At 36.0% G+C, this 14,856-nt stretch overlaps 1 protein-coding gene across 1 annotated transcript in view; it reads right to left on the bottom strand.

Moving 5' to 3' along the window:
* Positions 1–7,416: 7,416 nt before the first annotated feature.
* LOC138711794 (uncharacterized) overlaps positions 7,417–14,856 on the bottom strand; it is a 43,952-nt gene continuing 36,512 nt past the window's right edge. The window contains exons 5-6 of the mRNA XM_069843023.1: positions 11,231–11,326; positions 7,417–7,615 (exon numbers count right to left, since the gene is read on the bottom strand). Coding sequence (XP_069699124.1) covers positions 7,470–7,615; positions 11,231–11,326 — 242 coding nt within the window. The 3' untranslated portion in view covers positions 7,417–7,469. The remainder of the gene's footprint in view (positions 7,616–11,230; positions 11,327–14,856) is intronic.

Below are 14,856 nucleotides of genomic sequence, written 5' to 3'. Positions count from 1 at the left end.
TACGACATTACGAGTAATAAATAAATAATAATTACTACAATTATTCTTTGTGATATGGTACAACTATCACCGTATGGTGTACCGAAGATTTTTTTATGCTTTCATTAAATTGACATGTCATGAGTGACAACAAGAAACACCTCAGGGGACCGAGATGCACACATTACTAAAAGATAAATGGGAATCGGGGAGAGCAGATACGCATGTGCCCATAGGCGACAAAATTCTTAAAAAAAAAAAAAATCTCCCTGAGAATCCTGAAATATTTGTTTATGTTTTTGGAAATTATCAAATGCGGAAACCATTTCTAATCACATATATTGGAGACTAACTTCCTAATTTAATTTAATTTTTACTTCTAATTTAAAAATTGTTTACACGCATTAAAATATTACAGCATTTGCAGTTAATATCCACTACAGATTAATCAGCAGGCCTATTAGATATTTATTTTACCATTACAAGGTGTTCAAAATATCGCACAATTATACTGTCATGCATTGTGACTGCATGTTCACTAGTAAAAGTCGTAACAATTCAACGTCAATATATTTTTTTAAAGAAAGTGAAATGTTAGGCCCACTTACAAATGATTAAATTATGAATTGAGGGAAATGGAAGATAATACATATCTTAAATCACTGAAACTTAATAATAATAATGATGATGATGATAATATAATAATAATAATAATAATAATAATAATAATAAACACGTGAAAAGGGTAGACTATAGTGTTTGTGTAAAATATATCAAGTTTCTTTAATTATTTCCGAAAAGGTATGCTGTATGAATTGAATAATAGGAAAGTAGTGCCTTAGTTTATAATATGTAATATATTTTAATATCAAGAATGATGACCCCCACCAAGCAAGTCATCAGACAAGAAAATAGCATGCTAGTAGTAGCATCAAACATCAACATAATTGCAGCCTACTTCCAACCGCATGCAAACGCAGTAGAAATAATTGACGAGATAGACCCCTTATCAAACAATGTGTCAACAACAAACCCGCCATTATTGCAGGCGACCTCAATTGTAGACTTGATGTCGGGAACTATAAAACAAAACTAGTAATCAGGACATTAGAAGAAGAGGGGTTCACCCTACTCAACAATCCGCAAATACCCACATATGCCATAATGAAAAAAGCACGATCGACATTGCATTAATCAGAGGAGAAATAAAAGGAAACATCCTCCCTATATGGAACGACTCCATCACCCCCATACGAAAACACATTCCAATGAAGATAGCACTAAAGACGACACTTTCCCGCCTCCCACCCCTAAGAAAGACCATGCAAAGCGCACAAAGAAAAATAGATAGAGAGGAAATAAAAAAATAAGCAGGAACAAATAATACAAATAGAAACACAAATAGAAAAGGGGAAACTGGAAGAAGCAACAGGAGCAATAGAAGAGCTCCTCAAAAGTGCAACAATACAAACAAACCAAGAAACAAGGAAGGCGAAGAGATGGTTTGATTCAGAATGCTATAATAAAAGAAACATCGTACTAAGCACGCTTCATAGGTTAAGAAGAGATTTCTCAGGACGAGGATTCAAGGCAACTATACATAGAAGAAAAGAAAAGAAAAAGGAATATCTAGAGAGGGAAGCAAAAAGAGACGCTGACAAAGCAACTAAAGATCCGTTCATTGCCCTACGACCAAGAAGGCAGGCTCAAACACAGAATATAGGCATGGAGGAATGGGAAGACCACTTCAGCAAGATACTCAACAAACAAGGACTACAAACCCCTCCCAAAGAAGAGACGCAGCCCCAAACAACCATTGGAGATAATGCAGAGAAGCACCTGCAAGAAGAAGACATAAAGAAAGCTATAAAAACCTTAAAGAAAAAGAAAGCAGCTGGACCTGATAACATACACAATGAACACATAAAAGACACAACAGCCTTTCTCCAACACACATGCAAGTGCCTAGAAGTCGGAAGAATCCCAACCCAATGGAGACACTCGGTAATAAAGGTACTCTATAAAGGGAAAGGAGATCCTAAGGATACAAACAAATACAGAGGCATAGCCCTAGAGAATACACAGTTCAAGATGTTTTCAAAAATAATACCAGACAAAATAAAAGACTGCATAGACAGTCACCTCCCAGAACCGCAAATGGGCTTCAGATCCGGAAGATCAACAATGACAGCAGTACAATTACTACTAAATAACATCGACGAAGGCCTACAGAAAAACTGATGTTCTACACAGTCTTCATAGATTTTAACAAGGCTTTCGACCTGCTACAAAGGGACCTAGTAATTCAAAAACTGGAAGAAACAGTAGGGAAAGAAAACGTCTGGACAAGAATAATCAGGTCAATCCTCAAATATAACGTAATAACAATATCAGATAATCTGTCCACCTCAAACCCTATAACGCAATCGAACGGAGTTCTACAGGAGACCCAATGAGTCCCATGCTGTACATCCTCGCCACTGAAGAAGTCCTACGTATCCTAGAGAAAGAAGAAGACGTACACATTTATGCATATGTAGATGATATAGTCGTCGGATCAACTGACATACAGAAGCTCCAGGAAACAATAGGGAAAATAGACGAATGGTGCACTAAACACGAGTTGCACATAAACATACCAAAGACGGAAATGATGATATTTAGAAATGGGGGCAAAGCACCCGCAGCTGCTGAAATCAGCATCAGAGGGCAAAAAATCAAAATCTCACCAGACTTTAAATACCTCGGAATGACATTGCAGCCAACCGCCAAATGCTTCACAAAACACGCGACAGAGAGGACAGCCCAAACAGTAATGGCAATGCACGACATAAAAAATATACGACAACTCAGCCTAGAAACAGACCTAAACATATTCAAGGCCAAAATCATGCCGATAATATGCTACGGAATTGAGGTTATATGGAATCATCTGACAGAAAGTAACTTAAATGCATTAGAAAAGGTAAAATCAACCTATCTAAAAAGAGCACTTGGACTATCAAAAACAACTAGATCACGATTGGTATATATCCTAGCAAGAGAACCTTTCCTAATAGAAGACATCAAACTTCGGTATTTGTTGCAATACACCAAGGCTTTTGGAAGCCAAATGGAGATCATGGAGAGGAAAAGAGAAGAAGTATGGCCTGAGTTCTACGGCACCGGAGCCATGACAGACCGAACTTGGACGAGCCCAAATTTCGAACTGCGGCACGTCGTGACAAAACTGGCAATCCACGGCTTCCATCACCTAATCTGTACCAACAAGACGTATCACGACCCAATCCAAGCATGCGTGTGTGAATTGTGTAGTAAAGTGTGAACGCTACCACATAGAACTATGCACGAAAAGACTGAGATCAATACGCGACTACGCAAATGCAAACTAAGGTTGAAACTATGCACATTTGTGCGCTTTTCAGTTTATTAATATCAAGAATGATAACCACATATTTTAATATAATTGAGACGTAGGAGTTTTGAAATTACGTCTATTGACTATAAAATATTGTATGAAGCATTTAATAAGCAACGCCAGTTCTTTAAAATGTCCCAAATCTCAAAGTCATTTAAGTGTTCTGCTACGAATATCCAGAACCGAACAGCGCTCCGAGCGGCGGAATTAATTGGCGTTATACGGGAACCAATTTAGACCCATATTTCAAGCGCTATGCGCCAGCTTGTATAATCTTGTCAGCAACGGTATAAACGCGACTAGTTAAGTTCATAGGTTCGGTGTCCGAACTTCCATCCTTACTTCCATCCTTGTACGTACCATTAGTAGTTACATTATTTTGTAAAGAGAGTTTATAACCTATATAGTTCATACCATGACCATGGATGATTATATTCATACATGTCATTACAATTATATTATTTTGTGTTAAAATATGTTTTTAAAATGAACTCTAACCTCAACGATAAATTATCATCCCAATAGAGGCTCAAATTAAAAATCTACAAATGAAGGGCTATTAGCAAAAAGGGGGAATGTCCATTTTTATTGCTTTTGAGATATTAAGGTTTTATAGTTTAAATCTTTTGTACTTTTTTATAAAATGAGTTTTTATTTTTGAATTTATTTTCAGCTTATACCTTTATCAAATATACATATCTGGAACAGTATATTATAGCCTTGATACACATTCCTTATTAGTTAAATAAAAAATAGAACCGAAAGTCACATTTTGTTAATTTAAAAATGGGGAATGTGCGTATATACTGCATTATTGAAGAGTGAATATTGTTTAATTGTTAGAAATCAGATTAACTATATATACTTAGCATGGAATGAAATTAATTTTCTTATCAATTCTGCAATGCTTGGGAAAAGTGGTATAAGTCAATTTCCACAATTTTTTTATTAGTTTATTGACAACTTACAGAACATCTGATCGCTTGGGAAAGGAGACATAAGTATTTCTCCCATTAGAATAATTCATATAGAAAAAAATCAAATTGACATTAACCAGTGTGAAGACAGTTTTTTTCCTTCTAAAGCAAAATTAACATTTTTGACTTGTGCCACTTTTCCCGAGCACTACAGAATTAATATCACATTTTCACACCGATAAATCCTTTCTCGGCAATTTCTCATAGAATCCTCTTGCTTCCTCTCCACAGAATTGTTTGAGTTGTTGAAGATCCTTGTACTTCTCCTTTGAAACTGGTAATGGACCTAAAAAAGAGAAGAACAGAACGAAATATTAAGAGCATGAAATGTTTGCAATAACTATTCTCGTTTTTATTTCAATAAAAAATTTTCACTTACCTTTGTATGTTTTTTCTGGTAAGATGAACTCTCTGCAATGTGAAGAAGCAACTTGTGGTAGCGATCCAGGGGTGTTCACTACACTCTCCTCCCATGCTCCATTGTAGGTGGTCCTATACTTCAGAAATCTAGGATGTGATCGGTCTGCAACAATTTCCTTCACTGGTCGTGTTGGAATGGGACACTTGCGAAGATATTTCGTCTCTAGAAATCCTGACCAGTTTCGAACAAGGCTTTGGTCCACCTGTGTTACTGTGAAAGGGCAAGGTTTTTGTCTTACTGATTGTAGTACCTGAATCCAGTCGTCTGGCAGTTCAGCTCTTTTATGCTGATTAACTAGCCAAAAATTTTTATCGTACTCTAAGTACGAGTGACCATGTATTAGGAAAGTTATTTTGACTGAGTGCAATCTGTGAGTGTGATGCACAATGTAATGCATTAGTCTAAAAACAGTCCAATTCTTGTTCTGGCCACAATCTGAATCACAAAAATCTCAAGATATCGAACATTTTGATTCATATGGCACATAATGAAGTGATGCAAAAATGAACATACTTCATTTGCACCTTTATTAGCAATGGTTTCGTCATAAGCATAAAAAATGACTCTTTAGTTGATAGAACGTGAATGTTAAAACTGTAAAATCCAAGCTATCTGCGATAATATGCATCATTCGACGTAACATTAGGTAGATTCAAATTTTGTTGATAGTCCATATCTATTGCATCCCGTTCCGAACATTTTTCACTGTTTATTCGAGCTGCTCTTTTCCTTGTATAGAAAACATCGGCCTTCAATTTATGGATTCTGTTGGCTGTGGTAAGATCCTGTATTTTCTTCTCAACTAATTTATGTTCATTATCAGACACTGGAACATTAAGTAATTGTTTCTTCAGAGATTCAACTTCTGTTACAAACTCATCACATTCATTACAGGTGTCAGTTCTGTGATAACCGAACTTTATGTTAAATTTTTCATTAAATATTGCAATAAACTTCTGATAAAAAACATTCAGATTTGGATACCGCTCTCTGAAGTGATTATGCATCTTAGTGACATTCAAATCCTCTGGAAGATATATGCGTTTGGAATCCTGTGGTAACTATAATGACTCTGTCTCCCTTCATATGACGAAATATGATAACACACAGCTTTCAACGTATCCTCACTTAGACGATTTTTTCTGTTTTTGTGGCTACCTCGGCGATCTTTGGGTGAGACTCCTTCTTTCAAGGACCTCTGAATTACTTCTCGCCTCTTCTTGGTAATTCCATGCACCGACACAAAAGCTTTGCTGCATACAGGTACTTCAGTCACTGCATCCTCCCTCTTAACCCATACCTTGTAACCATAAGAACTGTCGTGAAATATAGCATCTTCCTCAAGTTTCCTAAGTCTTCTGCATTTTATTGAGTTTACTGTAATAAGTCCACTAAGATACAATTTTGTTCATTGTGTGTTAACTTGTTGAAATTTTTAATAATCTGGTCTCTGTTAACTTTCGGTATAACTTGAAAGCACTTATAACTTACACATTAGCAATCCTCACCAGTCTCATTGCTCTGAGCCAGGAGTTTTTTTAACATCAGTTAATCTACCCAGTCTAGGTCGTTTCTTGGCCTGTGTAGATTTTGCCTGGCTTTCCTCACTACTGGAAGACATTTTTCACAAACTTCTACGTTGAACTTTAATAGCTCTGTAATACTGTGTAACTAACTCACATTTAAATATTAAGCCAAACTCCACGGTCATTTAAACGAAACAAAATAATGTGTACATTGTTGAAGCATCTGGAAAGAATAATTAGCTTAATTATAATTACAAGATTGCAACATTTACAACATATCGTATATCAATGGACATTCCTCCTTCTTCAGTATAAACCTTTGGACATTCCCCCTTCTTTTAAAAAAGTAGAAAAACAACAAGACCTGTTATATTTGTAACCGTGCACTTTATTACTTGGAAACGTTAGTGAAACAAAGTACATCGAATAAAGAAACGGATGGTGCTAATACCTCAATTTTTGACAAACGTGGACATTCCCCCTTATTGCTAATAGCCCTTAAAATGGAATCATTTAATGGAAAATTAATTGAAATGGAACTTCTTTCAACAGCCTTCTATTGCCCTTCACATATAAATAATTTGTTCGCCATTTGTTCATAGATTTAATTTTTAGTTTGCTCATATTTGCATTAAATTTCTCCCACACTTTTAATAATAATCAAAATGTCTTTTTCTGACGATTCACTTCGTCTTTTTTTCTCAGCCATATGCTGTATAATACAATGGAAGGAGTAACAAAATTTCACACCGACAGCTATCACGACTTCCTAAATAAGAGAAGACGTCAAAATATCAAGTCCATTCAACCAAAGATTAGCCTACTAAAATCTAACATTCGTCCACTGGGCAGGTCTCAGCACTATTATCCAGTTACAGACAATCTGGATTAATCTCCTGATCGCGAACGAGACGTGGACGAACTACAACATTGATCGCGATTATGTCGATAATCGCGATTAGTGACTGTAGTCTGTCATTAGTACTACCTTCAGATTTTGCAAGCAGAAAGGGATAAACAGGATAGCGGTCGGAGTTATTCAAGGACGCTTTAATTTGGATAGGATTGAACATCGAAAATTAAATTAAAACGATATTCCAGTCATACACATTGTTTTATTTCACAAGGCGTATTATAACACTGCTTATTTAATCATGACTTACAGACGGACAAATCGTGCGGTTGATGCGCATGAATTTACTTTCGTCGAATCCCAAACTCTTCAGTTCTTTTCTTAAATCTTTTTCTCTGTGTTCATCTAAATGTCGACCGCGAGTGAGAACTCTAATAAAAGCTGAAAAGTGAACAAGAATATGAAATAAATAAACTGCAACATTACCGATTTATTGAAGGAAGAAGTAGCCAATAAGACTTAAATAGCTATATGAATAACTAAATTATAGAACAATTGAATACACTAAATGCATATGTTGCAATAACATACGGAAATTACCACAAAATAGAAAACAAGATGGATCAATTCGTGTAGTTTTATGGAACTATACATCGAATTTTGGGGAGAAAATTTCGCAAAATTTAAAATTTTACAAAGTGAAGCGTTACCTTTCAACATAAGATGTAATTCAGATACACTTTTCAGAATCATTTGACAAAGTTAGTGACACACTTATATTATACAAAATTATAACATTTGAATAAAAATTTTTTTTTTCATCTTACTTGAACATCAGACAACAGTACGTATCAACTATATTTCTCATATGAGCGATGTGATTATTTTGTATGATATTCTATCTTTAGTTCACCACTAAATTTAGTACTTGGGATAAAATGAAAAATGAAATAGCGATTTATGTTTCAGAGATTTTTAAAAGTAGGTTGGAGCAAATTTTATTATTGTACGACAAATATGGTTCGTGTTTTATTCAAAATAGTATTGTTACAACTTACAAATGTCTTTTAGAGGACCCAGAGGTTCATTGCCGCCCTCACATAAGCCCGCCATCGGTCCCTATTCTCAGCAAGATTAATCCATTCTCTACCATCAAATCCATTTTAATATTATCCTTCCATCTACGTCTTGGTCTCCCCAAATGTATCTTTTCCTCCGGTCTTCGGACTCACACTCTGTATGCATTTCTGGCTTCGCCCATACGTACTACATACCCTGCCCATCTCAAACGTCTGGATTTAATGTTCCTAATTATGTCAAGTGAAGAATACAATGCATGCAGTTCTGCTTTGTGTAACTTCTTCCATTTTCCTGTAACTGCTTCCCTCTTAGCCCCAAATATATTCCTAAGAACCTTATTCTCGAACACTCTTAGCCTCTGTTTCTCCCTCAAATTGAGAGCCCAAGTTTCACAACCATATAGAACAACCAGTAATATGATTGTGTGATAAATTCTGATTTTCAGGTTTTTTTCAAAGCAGACTAGATGACAAAATCTTCTAAATCGAATAATAACACGTATTTCCCATATTTATTCTGCGTTTAATTTCCTCACGACTGTCATTTATATTTGTTAGTGTTGCTCCAAGATATTTGAATTTTTCTGAGGATAAATTTCCAATTTTTATATTTAAAAAAAGTTATATCATTTAAATTTACAAAAATATTAATTCATATAATGTTGGACCAAATGAGATGAAAGTGTGTAAAGAGGCTCTTTATATGCAAAGTGATATGTGTGCAAATTTAAAAAAATCTGTCTCAAACAGTTAATACGACGTCTCCCAAGCACTTTCACTAAACATCAATGGCGAGTTTTAACACTAAGAAACTCAAAAAGGCAGGAAACTCTTTTTAGTCGCAACTATGCGAACCTTATCTTTTCAGGTATCGTTAAGCGACGTTAAGCGACACTTGGAGCTATGTAGGAAAAAAAAGATACTACTACCTCGTCCTTGGAATGTTGTAGGTTAACGTTTTTCTTGAAAATTCAATGAAGTTACGAAATTTCATAAAATTCCTTACAAGGAGCCAGTAATCATTAATATTATAGCAATGAACTCAAATTAAATAGTATTTCCTAAACTTATGAGGGACCTGAAGAAAATAAGTGTGAATTAGAAAGATAGGAGTCTGTTCAGTAACCTCTACATGAAATAACGAGTCAAAGTCAGGATATGAGAAGAAATGTCAGAAGGAAGTGAAATAGTAAGAGGAGTACTACAAGGTTGCCCTTTATCAACTGTTCTGTTCAATATCTACCTCGTGGATTTAATGAAGAACTGTTTTCAGAACATGGGCGAGGTGACAGTACGAGGAAGAATAAACTGTATAAGATTTGCTGATGTTATGGCGTTCTTAGCAGAAGAGGAGATGATACTGTAACAGCTGGGTGTCGATCGTGCGGGAGATGGGCGACGCGGCGGGGGAAGGTTGCGCGCGCATCTGGTGCTTGCCGAGAGGGGAAGAAAGGAAACGGCTGCGCGAAGTTGAGGGGGGAGCAGTAGCGTGACAGATTATTCTCGAAACCGAATCGTCTAGTGATGGAAACGACCAGAAATCGAAGGCACGCGAAGTGTTGCCTAGCAAATAAAAGGAAACAAGCCTTCGAGAGGAGTTTTCAGTTTTTGGTCAGGAAGCCAGCCAGTCTTGTGTAGCAGTGAAGCCAGACCGGAGTTCGACTTGAGTGTGTGTCCGCAACTGTCCGAGGGTCTAGGCGGAAGCAACGCAGTTGGAAGACTTGAGTTCGAGCGCAGTGGACCGCAGTTGGGGGACCTGAGTTCGAGGTTCAGTGGACTGTCTCTGAAGGTCTGTGGTTTGAGAACTTGAGTGACTGAGCTAGAAGAACTAGCCAAGGCAAACGAACTGTGAACTGAGAACTGACAGTTCTGATTTGTAAATAGTGCTTTGTGAACATTAGTTAAAATTAACAGTTCATTGTTGTTCTCAATAATCCAAGTAAATTGTCATTGTCGTCTATGGAGTACAATAACGAATACTTTGTTACTGTGTGGAGTGGAAATCCCATTGTTGACGGGAGTAGAATTAAATTGTAGAAAGTGAAGAGTTATTGTTGTATGAATAAAACTACATTATTGCTTTGAATTTTAAAGTTACAATACTAAGAGATTTGCTACTGGAGCTAAATGACAGCTGTGAGCAGTATGGGATGAAGATAAATGGAAACAAGACCAAGACCATGCTTATAGAGGAAAAATAAAGAGGGTAAACTTGCTAATTCTAAATGAGACAGTAGAGCAAGTGGACAGCTTCAAATACTTGGGGTGTACTGTAAGCAGCAACATGAGCTGCTGCCAAGAAGTCAAAAGAAAAGTAGCTATGGCAAAGGAAGCTTTTAATAGACAAAGGAACGTCTTCTGCTGACCTCTGGAAAAATAAATAAGAAAGAGACTAGTGAAGTGCTTTGTGTTGAGTGTAGCATTGTATGGGGGAAGAAAGTGATCATCACGACGAATTGAAGATAAGCGACTAGAAGCATTTTAATTGTGTATATGGAGAAGAATGGAACGTGTGAAGTGACCGGACAGAGTAAGAAATGAAGCTCTGTTGGAAAGAAATGGGGGAAGAAAGAATGATGCTGAAACTGATCAGGAAGAGGAAAAGGAATTGGTTGGGTCACTGGCTGAGAAGAAACTGCCTACTGAAGGATGCACTGGAAGGAATGGTGATGAGGAGAAGAATTCGGGGCAGAAAATATCAGATGATAGACGAAATTAAGAAATATTGGATCATATGAGGAGACAGAGAGGAAGGCAGAAAATAGGAAATATTGGAGAATGCAGGGTTTGCGGTTAAATCCCTGCCTTTGGACAGAAAACTATGAATGACACTATGTATGAATGAATTGAAAGTTTACAATTATACTATTCTTCCTGAATTTTCTGTGTTCATGGTACATCAAAGAATCTTTTAGCTCATGTTCTCCCTCAAATGTTTATTTGTACACATCTTTGGAATTGTGTTTCATTTACTCACGTTTTTCGAAGCTTTCAAGGCAAGCACCCAGTATTAAATAGAAGGAATTATCCGTTGCTAGTACAGTGTAGTTACCACTCAAGACTGTAAAGATATCTGAAATGAAGATGAAATAGGCAAATTACCAAGTAGTACACTACTTACATCTATATTAGTTGCAATTAGATAGGAATCTAACAAAGTTATATAACAAATACATTTTTAAATTATTTTAGTTATTTTCTGGAAATACTACCTGCTTGCAATTAATCCAAAACATTTCAGTCTTCGCATACACAGGACTACATTGACCCCCAATTTCGAAAGACAATTTTGACTGAATATGATATGCTTTGGACATGTTGGAAAGTCACGTAAATAGTTCCAGGTATTCTTTTATATACTAAGATTCATTACAAATAAGTATCTAATTTTGAATTTTGACATTCTTAACGCTAAAGAAATTTTAAATTTAAAAAGTCGTAAATCTGATATTACTAACTTTGAAAACAAAGTTGGCATTGGAATCATTGTGTGTATAAGACTAATAAACTATAAAAGTTTCAAGAAGATTTTATGAAATTTGCTGTAAGAGTCTGGGGGAGAAACTTGTTAAACATTTAAGAAACCTACTGTTAAACACATTTACAAATCGAATTAGATTGAATCCCTTCTCATATCGACAGACGACAAATCAAAAATACCAAATGTAAAATGAAAAAAAAAATCCAAAATTTATTTTTACCTCCAATCTGTCCGTTTATGTGCACAAACTGGCGACAGTGTATTGTGCAAATGGATGTTACTCCTGCGATCTAACTGAAGCCATCCATACCTTGCTTTAGAACTAAATGTTCATGATTCAAACCTTCACTCTGCTTTCATCTTTTGTACATTTTTTTTTAATTCTCTTCCTGTAATGAACGAACTATTTCTCTGTTTCATTATGCTTCTTCAAAAAAATCATAATAAATTATTGTTTATCAATTTCTTGTCATTTAATTGGCTTTTAGCTAGAGCGATAAACACGGTAAAAACATTACATTAGAGTGGATTACTAAAGGCCGGTCAAACAGAACGCGGACTGTCCGCGCGGACTTGGCGGACCGTCCGCCGCGAACTCTGCATTACGTTAGAATGCATCATCCTAGTCAAACAGCGCGCGGCCCAACGCCGCGGTCTAGTCTGGTTCGCGGCGGACAGATAGGGAGTTGTGTTTTTCCACAGCGTTCGCGGCGGAGATCTCGTAGAAAATGGCCGATGAAACAGAAAAATTAATTGAATTTGTGCGGGAATAAGCTCATTTATATGATACACGGCATCCAGACTCCACCTTCATCGTCTCCTTTTTTTTCAACCAACTCATCGTGGTCAGATAATCCTAATTATACATAATCCTTCCAATGAAATTAATTATACTGACCTGGAGGTAGCTACCACACCTCCGATATCATTAGGTCTTTTGCCAGTATTGTTTCTTCTGCAAAAGATTTGTACGAAGACGTACTGCAGCTCGTAAATAAACCACAAGAGGGAAATAACAGTACTTCTCAATAGTAATTTTGTCTACGAAATAATACTGTTTTCTGAGTCGTGTTTTCCTTTCTATATTCATACTTATTTTTCAGTTGATTAATATTAAATACAGTTTAAAATACAAATGAAAATCTTTTATTTACCTCAAGCAGATCGCTAGTCTTTCCTTCGTTCCAATCGATCTCCTCCAGTTTGTTGTCACTTTCAATATTTTTGGTTCTATAAGGCTATGTAATTCCTCAAACTGTTGTTTAGACATTCCATAATAGTGGTAAAAACGGTCTTCAAACGAATTCAGTTCATTACAGTCTGTGAAATTCGCCTAGTTCTCTCTTTATCATTTATTTCATGCACTCACTTCTTTTTCCTTTTCCGCTTTGATGGACGGCTCAAAGCGAACAAAAGAAGTAATTCTTCTTCATCTGAGGAGCTGCTGGACATGTTAATTAATGCAGGAGAAAAAAGAAAGTAAAAGTACAATTTCAAACAAATTTAGAAACAAATAGATAAAATACGATGAGTGCTGCACTTGGCGACAATTGTTTCCACACTGGTTCGTCCTGCACTGTCCGCGTTCTGTTTGACTTCCTCAGTCCGTGGCGGACTGCGATCCTCCCGTCCGCGTTGTGTTTGACCGGGCCTTTAGACATTCTATGTTTTCCAGTGTTGCCGAATTGTGCAGTTAAAAATTTCTTGCACAAAATTTTGTTGCCGACATTTTCATCTCTATTTTCATTCAGGAGTGACACGATATAGTCTGTGAGCACGAATTTCGGGACAGGCGATATAGAGCATTCAACTTGTTGGCTTGATTCGTAACCTCCCGCATATTTTTAATCTTATAACTTGAATTAATAATAGGATACACATAATTGAAGAGCTCCCCAAATAAGAATGTAACCAACAAAACTATAATTCATGTTTGAGGAGAAAGGAAAATAATTTCAGGAACATATTTCATTAGACATGTCGCCCTCGGTGGTGCAGTCAGTAGGTTGCTAGTCTTTGTTGCCGATGAGTTAGCGAGTTCGATCGCGTCCCACGTCGATGGCATTTAAGTGTGCGGGACAAAATTCCGGCACACCGGTAACGCTGATATAACCTCGGCAGTTGCGAGCGTCGTTAAATAAAACGTTATTTTAAAATTAACTAGACCCCATATTTGTTAGCACAATAATTTGACTAATCAAGAACAAAAGTTTATTTACCTATTGAGTGCAGGAATTTATTGTCATAAACAAATGCTTCAAAATTACCTCTTCTACCAAAATCACACACTCCAATAATTTGACACTACATTTTTTTTTCGGGGAGATCTTCAATTATACTTTCATACCGGTACTGAACACTACCTCTGTTAAAGACGTTGTTCAGAGCGGTATCCGTCACACATTCCCAACACGTTTTCCTGAGATTGTTATTCACACGCAAAAGTTTTGTTTGTTGTGATGCTTGCAGTTTCTGTCCCTGGAATTGTTTCTAAGTTTATATATAATTTTTCTAGTGATAGTGTGACTTGTAGGGTGGTATATCAAAGCACCACCGTCCTGAGCTATTTTAAAAATTCATAAACACACATTTGTGTTTTAAATGAGATTTATCAATTTATCGGACTGCAAACTAGAAATCAATTGACCTGTATGCGTGTCTGCTGTGGCCTTAAGCGTTGTATAACGCGGCATATTATCCATGAACGTAGTCCGGGGACGAGTTGAAAACACTGTAATTCTGAGCCTTACATTGCATTGAATTCTGTATTATTTCATAACTGTCACAATTATTTATCGATTTAGACCTATCTGAGCGAAAGTAAATTCACGAAGAATTAATTGTGTTTAATTGGTTCATAACGATGAGTAAGATAAAGACATAATAATAATAATAATAATAATAATAATAATAATAATAATAATAATAATAATAATGGATTATTTAACTAGCAGAGTTGAGGCTATTTGGCCTTCCCTTAAACTCAGCCAGTATTATACAAATTACTACATTGCTATAAACAAAACATAATTAATATAATACAATACAATATATAATTAATATACAATAAAAATTCGTTTTATCTTCCCAACACACCAGTAAAATAGTGTAATAATAATACC

Source organism: Periplaneta americana, chromosome 13, assembly GCF_040183065.1.
Source record: "Periplaneta americana isolate PAMFEO1 chromosome 13, P.americana_PAMFEO1_priV1, whole genome shotgun sequence".
Classification (NCBI taxonomy): Eukaryota; Metazoa; Arthropoda; class Insecta; order Blattodea; family Blattidae; genus Periplaneta; species Periplaneta americana.
The sequence above is the reverse complement of the archived record's forward strand: the minus strand, read 5'-3'. Positions and strand labels throughout refer to the sequence as shown.